Below are 20,114 nucleotides of genomic sequence, written 5' to 3'. Positions count from 1 at the left end.
GAAAGGGTAATCCCATGTAAAGCAAGTGGGTTTTATTTTCTCCTCATGAAGCATGAGAGAATTCTTTTACTTAAAAAAGGATAAGGGAAACAAATCTCATACATTTTGGTCATATTAGTCCTTTAAATACCAGTGAACGGTGAGTGTTCATTAAGTATCTGTGAATCCTAATCACGGTAAGGAAAGGAAATTCCAAAGTTGCTCAGAGTACACTTTAGAATGAATAATAGAAAATACAAGTCTAAAAAAAGAAAATACAAGTCGCTCCCCCAGTGAGATAAACTTTGGATAACATTGGGCTACTTGAGGAAAACGAAGCCTGCAGAACCTATCTTTGACCTGAAAAACACTAAACTTTCAAGAGTAAAGATTCCACTTACTTACAGATAGGAATACTGACCCATCTGTGGCTCCAGACGCCTGGCTAGGAGGAGCTAGCCGCGTTGTATGCCGGGATTTGTAGTCCTCGAAAGAGTCGTTCTAGCCAAGATGGCGGAGTTGCTAATGACGTGCGAAGAGCGGCCCCGAGGGAGTCTGGGCCACGAGGGGATTGGGCTGTGCGGACCTTCCGCCGGCGGGAAGTTAAGACCAGGTGCTAAGACCTTTCTATCAAAGGAAGCCTGGCGCCCTGAAGTCTCGCGAGATCCTGGCCGGGCCCAATGGAACGCGGGGCCTGGTTTATCCCTAGGGGCGTTTGTTGGGGGCGGAGCTAGGCGGGAGTGGGCCGGGCGTCGTAGGTGCCCGGCGTAGCGGCGTTTAGGCCGAGCTGCGGTTCTCGGGAGCGAAGCCGTGGCCATGAAGGAGGAGAAGGATCATAGGCCTAAAGAGAAACGTGTAACCCTGTTGACTCCCCCGGGGGCCACGGGCAGCAGCGGTGGAGCTTCGGGGGACAGCGCCAAAGGGGAAGATAAGCAGGATCGAAATAAGGAGAAGAAGGAGGCGCTGAGCAAGGTGCCTGGCCGGCTGTTGGCCCGGGAGAGGGCGGGACGGGTCCGCCACCCGCGAGGATGGTTGGGAGTGGGGCCGCCCTCTTTCCCCTCCCAGTCTGCCCCTCTGTTTCTTTACCTGAGTGAAAATCACGTCACCTAGTCTTCACCCACTCGCCCGAGATCGAGGGAGCCCCTGTCGGCCAAGCCCCGGGGTACGAGTGAGGGAAAAGGGAGGGATTCCTAGATGAGAAGGTGGAGATTCGAGCTGTGAGAAGAGTGCAAGAGGGATCGATAGTAAAGAGAGTGAGGAATTAGAAGGTTAATGGGGGTGGGGGTGGGGGGGTGGATTATTAGTGAAGGGGCCATCGGGGGTGGGAGTAGTTTGTGATCAGAGTAGTAATGGAGGCGAGTTGAGCGGGAGTGGGGGGATTCATGGTGGGGGGGGGGCGGGGCGGGTTCATCTTATTTTGGGAGCAATAAGGAACTTCTGGTATTCCTTAGGGTTTTGAATTCTCTATGCTGAATGAGGAAGGATTCTGTTTTAGGATATGTTGGCTGTGGTAAGGGGATCATAAGTCAAATGTTCATGGTACCCACAAAAGACCAGGATTGGCCTATTAATTTCTTGTTACTACATCTGTCGAAAAATGGGTGATAGAAAATGATGCAAAAACCTGGTAAACGGCTGGGTTCTGTTTAACAGAACCTAAGATTTTCCTTGCTCTCTGCTGTTCTTATTTCTAAGAGTTTGCAAAAAACCAACAAAACAAAACAAAAAGCGTTACGATTAGTCTTGACTAATTCTGAACATTAGAATAATTTTCTGCTGGGTTTTTAATATGTGAGCTCATCCTTTAAAGACCAACTTTTTTTCAGGGCTGGTGATTCTTTCAGGTATGACAGGAAATGGATTTGTACTAATTTTATTTTCCTTGTTCGTTTCTTAAGGTGGTCATTCGGAGATTACCTCCCACTTTGACCAAGGAGCAGCTTCAGGAACATCTTCAGCCTATGCCGGAGCATGATTATTTTGAGTTTTTTTCTAATGATACTAGGTAAAACGAATAAATAAAAGAGGGCGGGGGTAAATGAAAATTTTTCTTTCATTCTTTTTTACCCTACTGTTTCCATTTGATTTTTGAGCCTGTCTCTTTAATATATGCATACTTGTAATTCAGACACCTGCAAGCACATTTACATAATTGCTTTCCTCTCTGCAGTCTGTATCCTCATATGTATGCCAGAGCATACATCAACTTTAAAAACCAAGAGGACATTATTTTGTTCAGGGATCGCTTTGATGGTTATGTATTCCTTGACAATAAAGGTGAGTCCTTGTAACTGAAGGGGAGTTTCTTTGTCATTTGTATGTTTAAGACAATGTGTGTATCACGGTGTTTTCTCAGTGCCTTCATAGCTTTTCTAAAACTCGGTGATAAAATGTGCAGCATCTAAAGAGTTTTACACATTTACTAAGCTTATTGCAGTCTTATAAATAGATGTGTGACTTTTCACAGCCCTTGGATATTTTTATTAACCTGTTATTTCTGTAGTTTGACCGACTGAATGAAATTGCCACTGTTTTCTCTTCCTGTGGCCAATTTTTTTCGCCCTGGATTAGGCGATCTGTTGTTTTGACTATTTACCAGCTTCAACAGCAATACTGATAAACGGCTCTTTAAACTTGTACAACAAATTTTAAATATTTACTTGTCATCTCACTTCAAGGACCAACATTGATTGATTTAGGTTAAATCCTTTAAGCCAGTAATTCCCAGTTGGGAACGCTGTTCAACGTTCCGATTCGTATTTGTGCTTAAAACATCCAACTTCATGATCTCCCACTTTGTATCCAGGATTCTATAGGGAAGAAAAACTTCTGCCTTAACGCTCTTTATTATCTGCCACTTGCAACATTGTAGCTAGAGGATATCCAAGCTCCTATTTCCCACTTACCTTTTTTGTCTTTGTAACTATTATAGGCAAACAAAGTATCTTTTTGTTGGACTGTTTTTCAGTATTACTTCAGAGTTGGTAAAAATGAAATCTTTGTGAGGGAATATGCCAGGAAAAGTTGAAGGATTTCCACTGTGTTTCACCAGATTTTATTAATCCCCGTGCCCCCACAGACCCCTGAAACCACTTACTTCTCCACTCCCAACTTTATTCCACTAGATAGCAATGTTTTCCTGGAAACCTGAGTTATGTTTAACTTTTTTCCTCTCTTTTTTATCCCTTATATTTAAACAAGTGATGAATTTCTCCAGTTTATTTTTTAATGTCTCCATCTACTTATTAATACTTTTCACACTGTGTCCTTGCCTCCCAACGCTTAGACAACCCATTGTCTCTAAACTTACAGAATTTTCCTTTTTTTTTCATTTCTGTATAAGTTCAGTCTGTTACACTGCCATGAAATTAATGTTTTTGAAAATAGTGATTTAAGACAGCAGTTACGGGGGCGGGGGGGGGGGGGGGGTCCAAATTCCATAGCCTGGTAGTCAGGGTCCTTCACAGGTTGGCCTCACTTCTGGGGTTTTTGTTTGTTATTTTGATTTTTCAGCCTCTCTTACCACAATTCCTTCTGCTTTAGTCTGATTTATTTATTCCTTCTCAAATATATCAGTTAATAAACTAATCTGATCCTGTATTCAGTAGGATTTCCAAAACCATGCTTCCTCCCTGACTTCTTTGTGATGCCTTCTGGTCATTTCTATTTATTCTATTCTGGCTTATGTCTACATGCCAATGATAGTATTTTATACCCTTTATGACATCATTCTATAACAGGGGTCTGGTGTATTTTCTTTTTCCAGCAGTCCCTTGGGTATTTTTTTACTGAGCTACAATTCACATACCATAAAATTCCATGGTTTTTAGTATATTCACAAAGTTGTACAACCATCACCACGATGTAATTCCAGAATGTTTTTATGACTCCAAAAAGGATCCTATACCCATTAGTCATCTCCCCTTCCTCCTCCTGTAGATATTTCCTAGAAACAGATTTATATAATATGTAGCCTTTGTGACTGCTTCTTTTACTTAACATGTTTGCAAGGTTCATCCATGTTGTAGCCTATAATCATTATTACCTCGTTCCTTTTTTTTTTTTTTGTACACATTTTTTAAAAATTGTGGTAAAATACACAAAATTTACCATCTTAACCATTTGAATTCTACAGTTCAGTTGAGTACATTCACACTGTGCAACCAATTCCTAGAACCTGTTTATCTTGCAGGACTGGAACTCTATACCCATTAAACAATAAATCCCCATTTCTTCCTCCCCCCAGCCTCTGGCAACTACCATTATACCTCTAGCCATCATTCTGTCTCCATAAAGTTGGCCATTCTAGGTACCTCATATGAGTGGAACCACATAGTGTCTGACTTTCTGTGATTGGCTTGTTTATTTAGCATAATGTTCTCAAGGTTGAGCCATGTAGGGTGGGTCAGAAACTCCTTTTTAAGCCTAAGTAATATTCCATTGTATGTCTATACTGCATTTTGCTTAACCATTTCTCTGTTGGAGGACATTTGGGTTGCTCCCACCTTTTGGCTATTGTGAATAATGCTCCCATGAACGCGGGTGTACAGATATCTACGCAAGTCTCTGCTTTCACTTCTTCTGAATATATACCTGAAGGTGGAGTTGCTGGGTCATATGGTAATTCTAGTTTTAATTCTTTGGAGGAGCCACCATATTGGTTTCCATAACAACCGCACCATTTTGTGTTCCTACCAGTAATGCACGAGGGTTCTAATTTCTTCATGTCTTCGTCAACACTTGTTATTCTCTGTGGTTTTTTTTTTTTTTCTTTAGTAGCTACCTTTCTAATGGGTGTGAGGTGATCGCTCATTGTGGTTTTGATTTGCATTTCCCTAATGATTAGTGCGGTAATATTTTAATCTTTTCATATGCTTGTTAGCCATTTATATATCACCTCTGTAGAAACGTCTATTCAAGTCCTTTGAACATTTTTCAATTGGGTTTTTGTTGCTGGGGAGTTGTAGGAGTTATTTATATATTTTGTATATATTGACCCCTTATCAGATGTATGATTTACAAATATTTTCTCCCATTCTGTGGGTTGCCTTTGTACTCTGTTAACTTGTCCCTTAGATAAACAAAAGTTTTTAATTTTGATGTAGTTCAATTATCGATTTTTCACTTTTATTGACTGTGCTTTTGGTGTCTCCTGGCATATTTTTTATAACAGCTTTATTGAGCTATAATTCATATGCCATAAAATTCACCCTCTTAAAGTATACAGTTCAGTGGGTTTTAGTATATTCACAGAGTTGTGCAGCCGTCACCACAGTCTGATCTTAGAATACATTTTGCTCTCCAAAGAGAAACCCCGTATTCATTAGCTCTCACTCTCCATTCTCCCCCAACTATGCCCCAGCTCTAGGTGGCCACTAATCTTCTTTGTATCTCTCCAGATTTGCCTATTCTAGAGATTCCGGATGTATTTTAAAAAACATTTTTAAATGTTTCTTTTTTGAGAGAGCACGAGTGGGGAAGGGGCAGAATCCAAAGCAGGCCCCAGGCTCCAAGCTGTCGGCACAGAGCCCAATGCAGGGCCTGAACTCACGAGCTGTGAGATCATGACCTGAGCCAAAGTCGGACACTGAACCGACGGAGCCACCCAGGCGCCCCTCTGATGTATGTTTTAAACGAACATTGATTTATAGATTTTTTTCCCCCCTCATATCAAAATATCACACTTTAAAAGTTGAAGTTAAATGATTATTTCACTTCCCTGCCATATCTTTTCGTTATGTTATCAGTGTGAAATTGGGGCTCCTTTGGTAACATACTGATGTTAGTTGTGCCCATGTGATTTGTGCCCTCGTGATTCATTCCCATTGAGGGGCCCTATTCAGTTGACTGCTGTCAAAGGAGGCCTAGAGAATGGTGGGTTGACTCTCTTGTATCCACTTTTGGCTTTTTTGTTGTTATAGCAAGTGTGGTATTTTTTTCTAAACAGGTCAGGAATATCCTGCCATAGTAGAATTTGCACCTTTTCAAAAAGCTGCAAAAAAGAAGACTAAGAAAAGAGATACCAAAGTTGGGACTATCGATGATGGTACAGTATAGCTCTAGTTATGTAATGCTATTGCCCTGGGTTTTTTAAAAAAATTACTACCTTTGTGGGAATTAATTGGATTCCAGTCTTTTAAATAGGAAAACACACAGAATAAAGTTTGTGAGAAATGTAATTCACTGGTGAGAGCTTTGCTTAATTGTCGGAATAGAAGTGGGTTTCCTGTAGAGTTCCCACTCTGGCTGGTGCCATCTCATTCCTTCACCATCAAGCAATATAGCATTGACTGTCGGGCAGTAAATTACCTTTGGTTTGTTGACTGGAAGACAATGGTGAAAAATCAGATGTAGCAAAGTACAACTCTTTGAGGTCTCAATGTATTTTATGATGATGATTATTTATTTATATATTTTTTAACGTTTATTTTTATTTTTGAGAGACAGAGAGAGACAGCATGAGTGGGAGAGGGGCAGAGAGGGACAGAGACCCAGAATCTGAAGCAGGCTCCAGGCTCTGAGCTGACAGCACAGAGCCCGACATGGGGCTCGAACCCACGAGCCGTGAGATCATGACCTGAGCCGAAGCCAGACGCTCAACCGACTGAGCCACCCTGGCGCCCCTTATTTATTTCTTTAGATTTCCATTTTTATAGAGAGGGAAGGTTTATCATTGAGAGCTGGGATGGAAATTTTTCTATACTTGAGGAACATAACCTAAAGTAGTGGAAGTGGCTAGTCCTATTTTCCTAGGCTTTGAATATGCAGTTAACTGCACACATAGTAATTACATTGAACTGGAATACGGGAACTGAAAAACTGGAATAATTGCCACGTAAGGTAAACTGGATCCAGATTCTGAGCTCTGTGTAATGTTATGTTGGATATGGACTTAGCTGTAACATTTTGTATCTGATATTTTGGAATCCTCTAGTTTGATTTCCATTACTTATTATTAGAGTGGGTATTATAAAGAAAACACAGAAAAGATTCAACACACAGCTAGTGACTGATTATATCATAGATTCGGATCTGGAAGACTAGATCAAGTGACATGCCCCACGATGCACAGAAAGTCCAAATACCAGCAATGGGATGACGCCAATGTGTTACCCTTTCTGATGTCAGATGCGTCGAGAAAACTCCAGGAATCATCAGCTCCAGTGCAACATCTAGGACATCCCCCCTCAATATGTTGGGTTTACTTAATGTGTATTTATTTCTGAGAGACACAGAGCACGAGCAGGGGAGGGGCAGAGACAGAGAGGGAGACAACAGAATCTGAAACAGGCTCTGAGCTGTCAGCACAGAGCCCGATGCGGGGCTCGAACTCGGGAACGGTGAGGTCGTGACCTGAGCCGAAGTCGGACGCTTAACCGACTGAGCCACCCAGGCGCCCCGTGTTGGGTTTACTTAAAGTGAGGTATGCCCATACAGGAATTGCTTACGTGCCATCTGTAATACTGTGAAGGTCCCAGAACGACAACTTGCAGTTCTCACGTAAGTGTGAGTCTGGATTAGGTGGACAGTAACTTTTAAAAGCAAACTACTTAACATGCCTGGAGGTTCTGTTACAACGTGTGGTGTCTGCTTATCCCTGACTTGAGTGAGTATAGGGAATAGGAATTCCGAGAGTAATAGGCCAATAAAGCCCTGAATGGTCTAGTGGGTATGTTTAGGTTTATTTTTAATCTTCCATGATGTGGAAAGTTTTTTTTTAAAGTCTGCTATATTTTCTGTTTACCGAAACAATTATTTAGATCCAGAATATAGGAAATTTTTGGAAAGTTATGCTGCAGATAATGAGAAAATGACATCTACTCCAGAGACACTGCTAGAGGAAATAGAAGCAAAAAATAGAGAATTAATAGGTAAGTGGGCAACAGGAATTAAGGGCAACGGCTTTTTCATCAGAAGACCTGACTCTTACTTCTGTCACTTGCTAGCTGTGTGACCAGGGGGAAGGCCCTAACTTCTCTGAGCCTCTGTGCTATAAAGTGCAGACGATAATACCTGCCTCACAGGATTATGTAAATGCATTGATAAGACGGGGGAAATGCTCCGTGACCTATTTTAATGCCACATAAATATAAGTAGAAAAAGTTTGAAGACGCATGGGACGTTTTGACGTCGGCAAGCCTTTGAAGATCAATTGGTATTTTCTGGTAACAAGCAGCTCACGTTCCTGAAAAACATGTGAACTGCAAATATCAAAAAATGAAGTCCGTTACTGCCAAATTGAAAACTCCTTGAGAAATTCTAGTTTGGACGTTGGCCCTAGCAGTAAATTGTCACTCCTCTCTCAGCTCCAAACATAAGCATAGCCCCTGACCCGGGATTTCCACTCCTAGGAATTTATCCAAAGGAAGTAGGCTTTCAAAAATGCTAACTACAAGGCTAGATAGCATTGTTCAGGATATTGGAAATTAAATTATTTTTCTAAAATGGATCTTATTAATGGATGCAGAGTCTAAGCCCATCTCTGATAATTTCCTTAGAATAAATTCCTGGAAGTGGAATTATGGGGACAAAAAGATGAGATATTTTTAGCGCCTTCCCCCAGTTTCTTCCCAGTTGAACAAATTTATATTGCCACCTGAAACAAGAGACTATCCTTTGCACTTAATTCTCACTGACACTGGGAATTAGTCCGTTAAAAAACTGCTTGAATTTGGATTTCTTCACTTTTGGAAAAAGTATTTCAGACCTTCAGAATTGAAGCAAACTACCGTAAAACTCTTTTATGATAATGTACTCGTGAACTGTTTTAAGGGGTATAGTTTTCCCACCTTGGGTGGTTGGCAGGGAATGTCAGAAAATGGAATCCTTTCTAGGGGTTGATAAGTATTATTAATAATCTGTTTACATTTATGTAGCTAAAAAGACAACCCCACTTTTGAGCTTCCTGAAAAACAAGCAGGTAAACCTTTTGTTTTTATAGTTCTCTCGATACTTTATATTTTCACTAGTTCGTAGTCCATAAGCATACGAGCATTGAATTGGGATCCTAGCGGAGAAACAGCTACCTTTTCTACCATGATTCTTTGAAAGATGTGGCCCATTGGCCTCACTCTCTGGCCCTCTCCTTCGTGTTGTTGGGCCAAGGAGGCACTCTGCAAACCCAGAGAGTCTTTAGCTTATCCCAGAGACACTCCCTTGGTTTCCTAAAAGCCTCTGGAGATACGGCATGTAGGCAACAGTGGGGAGATTCTGATACTGGCAGGCCCTGGTCTTTATTCTCAGATTCTCAGTGGGGTGGCGAGGGGGTTAAAGAGGTAGAAAGTAGGTAGTAGCCACTTTGTAGAAAGTAGGAAGGAAAGACAGTCCCGTCTAGTGGGTGCCCGCCATAACTTTTGGATTAGGTTTTTGGTGATGATTACCTTGTTTGAAGGCTTATGTGGATGCTTCTTTCCAGAGAATGAGAGAAGAAAAAAGAGAAGAAAGAAGGAGGCGAGAAATAGAAAGAAAAAGACAAAGAGAAGAAGAGAGGAGGAAGTGGAAGGAAGAAGAAAAACGAAAAAGGAAAGATATAGAAAAGCTAAAGAAGATAGACAGAGTTCCAGAAAGGGACAAATTAAAGGACGAACCAAAGATAAAGGTATGAAAATGATGTGAGCTGACTGCATGTTGCTAAAAATTGCATGTACTTCTTTAAATATGCATGCATCTTGTGCTGTTGTAAACATAATTTTTTTTAATTTGTTTTTGTCTTGGGGGGGGGAGGAGGTGAACCAATAGAAATCCTTCCTATGATGCGAATGGTATTGTTTTTAAAAATTCAAGATAATCTAAAAGAATTAAGTAATTTACGTGATATTTTTTCATGAAGATCTGTTATTTTTATCACAGAAAATGGTCAATGTTTGGATTATTATTCTCAGTTCTTCATAAGTAAGGGCTTAGGGCTGGCTGGCATGAATTACGGGTTTTATTCAGCTTTTCCTTCATATTTGATACGTGAAGTTGCCTCATCTGTTTGTTTTCCACTGTCTTCAGGTACACAGGTTTCTGTTACAAGCTGTGAATCAGAAAAATGTAAGGACCCAAGTACATGATACAGAGCACCTAGTATCATGTCACACACACAGGTCTTAGTTCATAATAAGTCCTTTTGGTGGTGGTGGTAGTGATACCTGTAGAAAACTCCTTCCAACTGACTTGAGTCTTCTAGAAATCTGAGCCATTTTCAATTCCTACCTTAGAAGGAAGCCCCAATGACTTCCTGATGCTCTGCTGGGTACCCGGAAGCTTTAACAATCTACGGCTAGAGGACAACCATGCCTAAATCGCTCTTTCTTTCCATATGCCTCTCCTAACGGGCTGCCTTGTGGGAGTATTAGGGATAAATATAGCCTGTGTTACACGCTTCCCTTTCACATGATTCTCCCCGTTACCGTCTCTCATCTGCCTGGGGATCTGGGAGCAGCTGATTGTGATGAACGCATCGCACCTAGGAAGAGGCGAGCTTGTAGAAAGCTCCCAGCCTTACTGCTTCCCTTCTGAGGGCATGGCTGAGGCAGCTCTTGCTTCCAGCAAACTTCCTGGGGAAGTACTGCCTAGTCCTTCAGAGAAAGGGAAAACCTCACGGAGATGGTGGCAGGGTCTCCCTCTTACCTCCTCAAAATGAAGCAGTTTATGGCCAGAGCGTGTTCCCCCAAGTCTCTCCTGGGCTCATTACAGGCGATAAGGAGCTTGGGCAGCAGGGTGGGGAGATTCCCATCTTAATTCTTTCCAGCGATCTCTCTCTCTCTGTCTGCCGTGGCACAAGTGACCTGACTTGCTGTTCCTATCAGCAAGGCAGAAGGTTGAGCCAGCCACACTAGAAACTTTCACGATTGTTCTTAATAGAGTAATGAACATCCTGGCTTCTAACGAAGATGTTCATTAGAAAAAATAAGAACACTTCCAATGAAACCTGCATATGGTATCCTCACTACATCGATGCTCCGTAGCGTCCAGTGTGGACTGGCCATTTGCCGTGGCTACGTGCTGCAGGCCTTCATGCTCAAGTCTTTCTTGTGGTGCTTTGCCTCTTGCTTGCTGACTCGTGTGATGCCTTCACCCTGAGATGAACCTTTGTATGATGCCTTCGCTCTGAGACTCGAAATTCTTCTATTCTGCCTAAGAATCACTCTGAATATCCAACACTTGGGGATATTCTAGAGAGGTCTGTGGCAGCGATGGGAGAAAGAGACTGTTTTGTTAGCAATTTGGACTTCGTAAGGCACGTTTATTTTAGAACTGCATTTTGTCATATGTATGTGTGTCATATATATGCACGTGTATGTATATATATGTGACATTGAGTAGAGTTCCTACTCCGTAGAGACGGAACCTCACCGTTCTGTGAGGCCTTTGGATTTTTAAATCAAATGATGAAAATTATGTCTGATCGTACCATCATAAGTGTGTTATTCTCAGGCTCAAGGCAGAATTATTCTTGCAATGGATCCCTCCTTTGGTGACAAAGGTATCGGTCACTCCAAGCACGACAGGCAAACGGCTGTCCAACATTACTGTCCAACAGTAATGATCTGCCCGGCATCTTCGATTTGTGGCCTATTTTCCCATCAAGTTACATCAGTATGCTAGCTGGCTACAGAAGGCATACTTGGAAGTGTGCACTGTTTCACTAAAAGGTTGACCCATTTCAAGCCAAAGGAGTCTTGATCCTATTGCCACAAGTGATTAAACCACCTGGAGTGGATAACACTTTCCACGTTCATAGCCTCCTTTTAGTCAATTACTGCTCTCCGTGCGCTAGTTCTTAACCTGGAAGTTTAAGAGTAGCTGCAGAAAAAGGCCTCCTATAGCCTAAATTTAAATCACTTGGAATATTGTTTTCTCGGGTAGGATCAGAAGAGAATGTCCCACCCTTGAAAATAAGAATACGTTTGTTCTCTTTAAAGCTACTCAAGAAGCCAGAAAAGGGAGATGAAAAAGAATTAGACAAAAGAGAAAAAGCCAAGAAACTAGACAAAGAGAATCTGAATGATGAAAGAGCCAGCGGGCAAAGTTGTACACTGCCCAAGCGCTCTGACGGCGAGCCTAAAGACGAAAAGCCTAAGAGGTCAGTGGCCGAGGGCTCCTTGGGACACTCCGTTTTCAGCCTGTTTCAACGTGCCAGTTTTACCGCTGTGTCCTGGCTGGTGCCCGAAGGGGGGCGGGAGTGCAGGGGATGAGGAGGAAAGGTTTCAGATATCCTAGCATCTTAGTCTGGGCGAACGAACTTATGGGTTTTGTTACTGGTTTTCAAAACGCTCGCGTTTTTTCACCCTGCTCCAAAAGCACAAGGTCACCCGTCGTGGCCGCGTCCTAACCGGAGCGCCTCCGTGCACGGGAGCAGGCCACAGGGAGCAGGCGGCGTTTGGAGGTGCCATCTGAGATCTGTTCCCCACGCAGGCCCGAAGAGGAGGGCGGCCGAGACTACCGGGAGCGGGAGCGGGAGCGGGAGCGGGACTACGAGCGGGACCAAGAGCGCCTCCTGCGGGAGAGGGAGAGGCTGAAGCGGCAGGAAGAGGAGCGCCGCAGGCAGAAGGAGCGCTATGAGAAGGAGAAGGCTTTTAAGAGGAAGGAAGAGGAAATGAAAAAAGAGAAAGAAGCGGTTCGGGACAAAGGAAAGAAGCCGGAAAGTACCGAATCCGTAGGCAGCTCCGAAAAAACTGAAAAGAAAGAGGAAGTGGTTAAGAGAGATCGCATAAGAAACAAGGTGGTGCTTTTTGTTCTGTTTGTTTCCATGAGGACTTTTGCTCTCCTCTCGCACGTGTAGAGGCGAGGGCCAGCTCGCTGTGTGTGGCAGACTTTTTACAGGGGATCTTTAACTGTCTGCAACCTTTTTTCGGTCTCGGTGCGGTCCTTTGATTAATTTCTTGTAGGCATTTCAGACACACACAAAAGTAGCACAGAGAAGAACAAGACACACGCTTCAGCAGTCACCGGCTCCCGGCCAAGCTTTCTACTCTACCCCATCCCTGCCCCTACTGATGCTTTTCGAGCAGATCCTAGACACAGAATTTCTTCTTTAAATACGTCGATATTAGAGACAGAGATTCTTTTTCTTCATAGGACCCCGGTAGCATTTTCACACCAACCCCACCCCCCCCAACACACACTAGTAAGTCCTCAGCGCCCTACCTACTGCGTTTTTCCCAATCGCCTCATTAGTAACTTCTTGATAGGCTCCAAGCAAGGTCCACCAATGGTACTGTATCCTTAGGTCTCTTTTAACCTAAACGATCCCCCCTCCTTTTGTTTTCCTGCCCTTTATTTGCTGCAGAAACCACTTTGTCCTGTGGAACTCTCAGCTCTAAATGGTCTATCTTCTACGTTTCCTTGAAAACTGGTAGTTCTGTCTTGAAAAACAGGGGTCGGCCGATTTTTTTTCTGTAAAGGGCCCGATGGTAAGCACTGTAGGCCTTGTGGGCCGTATGGTCTCTATCACAACCACTAAGCTCCGTAGGAAAGCAGGTATAGATAATGTGAAAAGAGTGAGTACGGCTGTGTGCCACACTCTGTTCATGAAAACAGGCAGCTCCTCACCCACAGGCCTGAATATATTCAGGCTCAATTTTTGGCGAGAACACTTCATAGATGGAGGGGCGCCTGGCTGGCTCGGTTGGTAGAGCACGCGACTCTTGATCTCGGGGTTGTGGGTTCGAGCCCCGTGTTGCATATAGAGGTTACTTAAAAATAAGATAATTAAAAAGAAAAAAAGAATACTTCATAGACGGGTGTTGTGTACTTCCTATCGTATGATGTCAGGAAACATGTGATGCCCAGGCGCCCCGTTAGTGTAATGCTATGATCAATCCATAGCAATTGCATTGTGGTTATGGAATAGGATGTCCTTGTTCTTAGGGTATCCAAGCTGAAATATTTAGGGATGAAGGGTCATGATGTGTGCAACTTAAATGGAAAACAATACGTACTAGAGGCTGAAAAAGCACATGACAAAACGTTCATAATTGCAAATCCAGGAGAAGGGTACTAGGTGTTCACTATGCAGGTTTTGCAACATTTCTATAGATGTAAAATTTCTCAGGGTGAAAAAATTGAACAACCAACCAATCAGTAGGTTCAGGTATTGTAAGCCTGACCCATGTATTCTAAACATTTTTAGCCTGAAATTCGGTGTATCCAGGAAAGGCAAGATAGACACTTGATCCTTTCCCTTTGTGCACCGGCATTCAGAGTAATGAGTTGGGGTCCCAGCAACTTCTAGGTCATCTGTGAGTTTTGCCTTGTCATAAGAACTTGTGGATTTAGAAATATTTGATGGATCCCAACTTGGTTTTATCAGTTATCATCCTTGTTGACGTTTAAATTGTCCCATCTTTGCACAGCGGGAGCCCCATCATCCGTTTCTTCAAATACTGTGCAGGAATCTTTGTCTGTTTTAACATCTCATCTTATAAAAATATTGAGACATTTTGCTGGAATTATTCAGTTGAGACTAATGCTTTAAGGCTAGCTTTCAGACGCCAGGGAGAAAGGGTAAGGAAGGCTCATGTAATCTTTTTGTTGAGTTCTAAAAAGGACCTACCCATCTAAGTTTTCCAGGATCACACTATCATAAACCACACGCATGACTTGAACCGAGAGGTACATGATGACTTTGTTGAGGCTTATTAGGAATTGGAGATCCAAAGAGCCACCTAGAGAGTCTCAAGCTGGGGTGTTAAACTGTCATACGTGAATTAAGAAATAACCATGCTTTGTGGCAAGTTGCATGGGGTATGAGCTCGTAATTTCAGGGGGCTCTTCACTAAGACTTTGCATTGTTTTTTTTAAGGTTTTTATTTATTAGAGAGAGAGAGAGAGAGAGAGAGAGAGAGAGAATCCCAAGCAGACTGTGTGCTGATAGCTTGTCTACTGTGGGTCTAGAACTCACGAACTGTGAGATCAGGACCTGAGCCGAAATCCAGTCGGACACCTAACCGACTGAGCCACGCAGGCGCCCCAAGGCTTTGCCTTCTTCATTTTGGTTTTCCTCCTAAAACTTTGCTATGTGGTAGCGAATGTTAAAGTCCGTTTACGGATGAGGAGAGACAGGCGATGGCTGAGGTTTCTAAGTAAAGAAAATTCAAGCTAATTCAGCTCATCTTGAGATGGTTATAAAAATTAGACTTATTGGAAACTTACCCTCCGCGTACACAATAATACTTAATAAACGGTTGCTCTTCTTTGGAGAGAGGGGAAAGGAGGCAGGAGGTTAAAAGCAAGTTAACCATCAACACTGTCGTGTCCTGTGCCCTCACGTTTCTGGTCTCGTAGGGGTTGTTTCGGGGTACATGCCAACCTATAATTCGTGACTCCGAAGACCCCCTGGGAATGTCTGGCGGCGATGTTGTGACATTAACATTTCATTTTACTTTAGGATCGCCCGGCAATGCAGCTTTACCAGCCAGGAGCTCGAAGCCGAAACCGACTCTGTCCGCCTGATGACGGCACCAAGTCTGGAGATGCGGCGCTAGAAAAGAAGCAGGAAAGTGGTATTAGCCATAGGAAAGAAGGAGGAGAGGAGTGATAAGTCCAAACGGCCTTAGGTGTCCTGACTGTCTAGGCAGCCAAAGAGCACGTATTAAGCAATCCAGAAGTGCCTTCAGGGCAAAGGAATAGAGACAGAGGAAGGGATCGCTGGGCTGGTGAGGTACACTGCAGAGGAGTACGTTCTTTTTTTTTGTTGTTCTTTTTTTTTTGCGTCCGAGCAGGAGCCCGGTTGCAGGTTCAGGTTGGAAATACAATTTCACTTTCTTATGCAGTTCCTACAAAGTCATTTTAAAGTGTCAAAGATGAGGGAGGGGCCACGCAGTGCGGTCTGCAGGCGGGAAATGTCCAGTGAGGAGTTAATTAGGTGCGACCCGAGGAGAGTAAAAAAAAAAGACCGCTCGTCCTGTTATCAAAGGTTTTGGTCAAACCCTGGATTGAACTTTTCTGAATCCGAGTGGAACAGAGTCACTGTGAAGTCTTGTTCAGATCTAATCACGTTCATTGTTGGTGATAACTGTTGACCGTGTAGCGTAGACGCAACGAGCATGTAAATTGTAGTACAGGGACAGCGAAGGGTATAACACGTTTGCGCCTGTGCAAAAACTTAATTATGTCGTGTCTATATCCTGGGTCCTGAAGTTTGGGGATTAGTTGTAGTTTTTTATTTGCTTATGTGAGCTTAGCGCCAAGAATATTTTTAAACCTCTCCTTTTTGCCTTTAGCGATTTTGATATTAATGCGTAAAATTTAACCTGTGTTTGGTTCTTGACAATCCAGTCTTTGTTTTATCTTAGGTCCGATGATCTGAGGGCATACCCTCTCCGGGAAGGAAACTGCACCAATTTCTGTTCCTGTCAGATAGCTACTTTTAGTCCTAGCTTGTTTTGCATTGATGTCAATAAATACCAATATCACTCAAGTATGAAGCTCAGTGTTTGGTTTTTTTTTTATTACCTTTACTAACTAGCTATTAATTTGGAGAGATGAGCCTTTTGATACTGAATTCACCTCTCGGGAATCTTGAAGGGGGACGAGCGACATTCGCTTCTGCCTTCGCCAGCGTTAGGCCTCTGCTTTGCCCACCAAGACCAAATCATGGTTCGCTACTCTTGTTCCTCAAGAACCGGAAGGTCCGGACGGCATCCTGCCAGCCTCCCCTAAGGTGGCGTCGCTCCTCCCTTACCGAAGTCACCGCTTCATGTTTTCCTCGGCTTTGAGAAAGCAGTTTCCCAAGAAGCAGGGAAAGAGGAGGAGCCATCAAAGGTTCCCTGAAGGGAATGCTCCTCAACTGGGAGACAGCACCCAAATACGGGCAGGGAGACCGTCAGAGAGAGTGGCTGCCGGTGAACTGATGGGGGCAGAAACCATGGTATAGTGAGGGGTGAGTGGCGTGTAGGAAATAGAGATGGGGGCAGCTGGATAAATGGACCTTGGAGCTCAGAGAAGAGATTTGGGCTGGAGATACGGGTTTGGAATTCATCTGTTTTTTTTTTTTAATTTTTTTTAACATTTATTTATTTTTGAGACAGAGAGCATGAACAGGGGAGGGTCAGAGAGAGAGGGAGACACGGAATCCGAAACAGGCTCCAGGCTCCGAGCGGTCAGCACAGAGCCCGACGCGGGGCTCGAACCCACGGACCGCGAGATCATGACCTGAGCTGAAGTCGGACGCTTAACCGACTGAGCCACCCAGGGGCCCTGGAATTCATCTGTTTTTAGGTGATCGCTGAAGCCATGGGTCTAGATTTAGTCACTTAGGGTGAGACGGTAAAGAAAGAACAAGCAGGCCTAGGGCCCAGCCTTGAAGAACGCGAAGGTGACAGGGAAGGAAAAGTATCTACATGGGGCGCCTGGGTGGCTCAGTCAGGGAAGCATCCGACTTCAGGTCATGATCTCACAGTTTGTGGGTTCGAGCCCCGCGTCAGGCTCTGTGCTGACAGCTCGGAGCCTGGAGCCTGCTTCGGATTCTGTCTCCCTCGCTCTCTGCTCCTCCCCGGCTCGCTCCCAAAAATAAACAAACATTAAAAAAATGTTTAAGGAAAAAAAAGTATCTACATGGGGCGCCTGGGTGGCTCACTCGGTTGAGCGTCGGACTTCGGTCAGGCCAGGATCTCACAGTTGGTGAGTTCGAGCCCCGCGTTGGGCTCTCTGCTGTCAGTGCAGAGCCTGCTTGGGGTTCCCTGTGCCCCTCGCCAATCTCTGCCCCTCCCCCGTGCTCTCTCTCACACAAGTAGAAAATAAACATTGAAAATATCTACAAAGACAGAAAAGGAGTAGCCAGAGAGTAGGTGAAAAACCAGAAGACTCTGGTATTACCTAACCCAAGAGAAAAGAGTGAAGAAGGAGAGGGAAGTGACCATTAGGGTTGGATGCTGCTGGAAGGTCCAGCGTGATGCCTGAAGAAAGGCCACGGGGTTCAGTGACCCACGAATCACTGATGACCTGGAATTACAGGGAACGGAAGCCAGACTAGGTTGAGAATGGAAACCGCATAGAGGGAAGTTTGGCAGTGAAAAAATGGAGATAGGTAAATGGTGTGGATGAAGGATTATTTTATTATTATTATTTTTAAGTAGGCTCTAATGCCCAGCTTGGAGCCCACCGCAGGGCTTGAACTCACAACCCTGGGGTCAAGACCTAAGCTGGGATCAAGAGTCGGACGCTTAACCGCCTGAGTCACCCAGGCGCCCCAATGGAGGATTATTTTATTTTTTTTTTAATTTTTTTTTTCAACGTTTATTTATTTTTGGGACAGAGAGAGACAGAGCATGAACAGGGGAGGGGCAGAGAGAGAGGGAGACACAGAATCGGAAACAGGCTCCAAGCTCTGAGCCATCAGCCCAGAGCCCGACGCGGGGCTCGAACTCACGGACCGAGAGATCGTGACCTGGCTGAAGTCGGACGCTTAACCGACTGCGCCACCCAGGCGCCCCTGGAGGATTATTTTAAATATGAGAACTCCTAAAGCATGTTTAGAAGCCACAAGGAAAGCCCCGAGAAAGAGGATGAAGTCCCAGGGGGGAGTGACCATCAATAGTGCAGGTTTCCTGAGAAAGCAGATGAAAACGGGGCGGCAGTGGCAGAGCTGGCCTTAGGAGGAGCGATGCTCCGAGGCCATCGGCCATCAGTCCTGAGTCACATCGCTTGCCTCCTGACCCAGCCTGGGGCCGGTTGCCAGGCCTCTGGAGGCTGTTTTCACATCAGCACCTCCCTCTTGTGTTCCACTTGCCTTGCCAGTCCAACTTGGTAAACCACACTTCCCTACGCCCCTTAAATTTCTTCACGTACGTAGTCATTTTTGCCAACATTTACTAATCACTGACTGTGTGCCAGGCCCCGGGGGTCAAGGACTCGAGTCCTTGTCCTTCAGAGACCATGGTCCAGTGGTAGGAGGAAACAGCGAGAAATGACCAGGGCACGGCTGCCGAGTGTTGCTGGAGAAAACCCCTAAACCAGATCAACAGGTGAGGCGACAGGAGGGCCCTCCCTCCTGCCAATAATCGGCTTTTCAAATCCACCTTGACTTCCTTTTCCACAGCGCACCTTGCTTTCTCTAGTTGGCCCCCTTGCTCTCGTGTCAGGAGGAAGGAGGTGAGGACACTTCCTCCTAACTCATAATCTCATGTTCCTCATGAAAACAAACTGCTGCAAGAAGAGAAAAGTAAGCATCCACTTTTGCCCACTTCGGACAAAGGTTTCATTTGTTTGGAAATAACGACGGGATGGAGACAGCTCACACATCTAAACGTTCATTGAACACCTACGGGCTTGCCACCGAGATGATGGTAGTGAACAAGGTCCCTGCCCTCATGATATTTACAGCCATTGGGAGTTTGCTGCTCTCGTGGAGAGAAGTGATACTGAGGGAAGTAGGCAGGAAAAACTGAAGGGGTGAGGGCAGTGGGAATAGGTATCTCCAGGGCAGTGACAAATGGGTGGCGTTGGGCATTCATGCCCTCGGAATCGGGAACCGCACCCCCCTTTCCCCAGCAGGCAAACACAAGGTAGTCCTGAGGTAGTAACTTTGCTCGTAAATGAAAATCTAACGCTCTGTGGTATTCACAGGTGCTATCTTTAATTCCACAGGAGAAAGGTTAATAGGAGTTTTGTAGCCTTTTGCTGGTGTATAGAAACTCTGATGGGGCGCCTGGGTGGCTCAGTCGGTTGAGCGTCGGACTTCGGCTCAGGTCGTGATCTCACGGTCCATGAGTTCGAGCCCCGCGTCGGGCTCTGTGCTGACGGCCCGCTACGGATTCTGTGTCTCCCTCTCTCTGTGTCCCTTCCCCCGCTCGCACTCAGTGTCTTTCTCAAAAATAAACATTAAAAAAAAAAAGTAAGTGACAAGTGGGGGCGCCTGGGTGGCTCAGTCGGTTAAGCATCTGACTCTTGATTTTGGCTCAGGTCATGATCTCACAGTTCGTGACTTTGAGCTTGAGCCTTGCATCAGGCTCTGCACTGTCAGTGCAGAGCCTGGCCTGGGATTCTCTCTCCTCCCTCTCTCTCTCTCTGCCCCTCTCTCTCTCTTCTCTGCCCCTCCCCCACTTGCTCACACGCTCTCTCTCAAACTTAAAAAAAAATTACAGTTTCTTTAAAAAAAAAAAGTGACAGGTGCCTGACAGAAATAATACATCAGGGAAAGGTAATAC

The 20,114-nt window shown here is 44.5% G+C and overlaps 1 protein-coding gene across 3 annotated transcripts; it reads left to right on the top strand.

The window, feature by feature from the left end:
- The first annotated feature begins 593 nt into the window (after nt 1–593).
- Nucleotides 594–16,387, top strand: UPF3B (UPF3B regulator of nonsense mediated mRNA decay). 3 transcript variants are annotated; one of them, XM_047844404.1, is made up of 12 exons: nt 594–951; nt 1,878–1,984; nt 2,150–2,256; nt 5,927–6,025; nt 7,740–7,850; nt 8,856–8,899; nt 9,395–9,577; nt 9,976–10,014; nt 11,889–12,049; nt 12,382–12,688; nt 15,356–15,463; nt 16,263–16,387. In XM_047844404.1, exons 1-12 carry the CDS (start codon nt 796–798, stop codon nt 16,269–16,271), a joined length of 1,431 nt encoding a protein of 476 aa, XP_047700360.1. In that variant the 5' UTR covers nt 594–795; the 3' UTR covers nt 16,272–16,387. The 3 variants fall into 3 exon arrangements, with proteins under 3 accessions (XP_047700360.1, XP_047700359.1, XP_047700361.1); XM_047844403.1 differs by having other exon boundaries at nt 598–951; nt 15,356–16,387; XM_047844405.1 differs by lacking the exon at nt 9,976–10,014 and having other exon boundaries at nt 599–951; nt 15,356–16,387.
- Nucleotides 16,388–20,114: the final 3,727 nt, after the last annotated feature.

Source organism: Prionailurus viverrinus, chromosome X (genome assembly GCF_022837055.1).
Source record: "Prionailurus viverrinus isolate Anna chromosome X, UM_Priviv_1.0, whole genome shotgun sequence".
NCBI lineage: Eukaryota > Metazoa > Chordata > Mammalia > Carnivora > Felidae > Prionailurus > Prionailurus viverrinus.
Note: the sequence above shows the minus strand (reverse complement) of the source record. Positions and strands in the feature narration are given on the sequence as shown.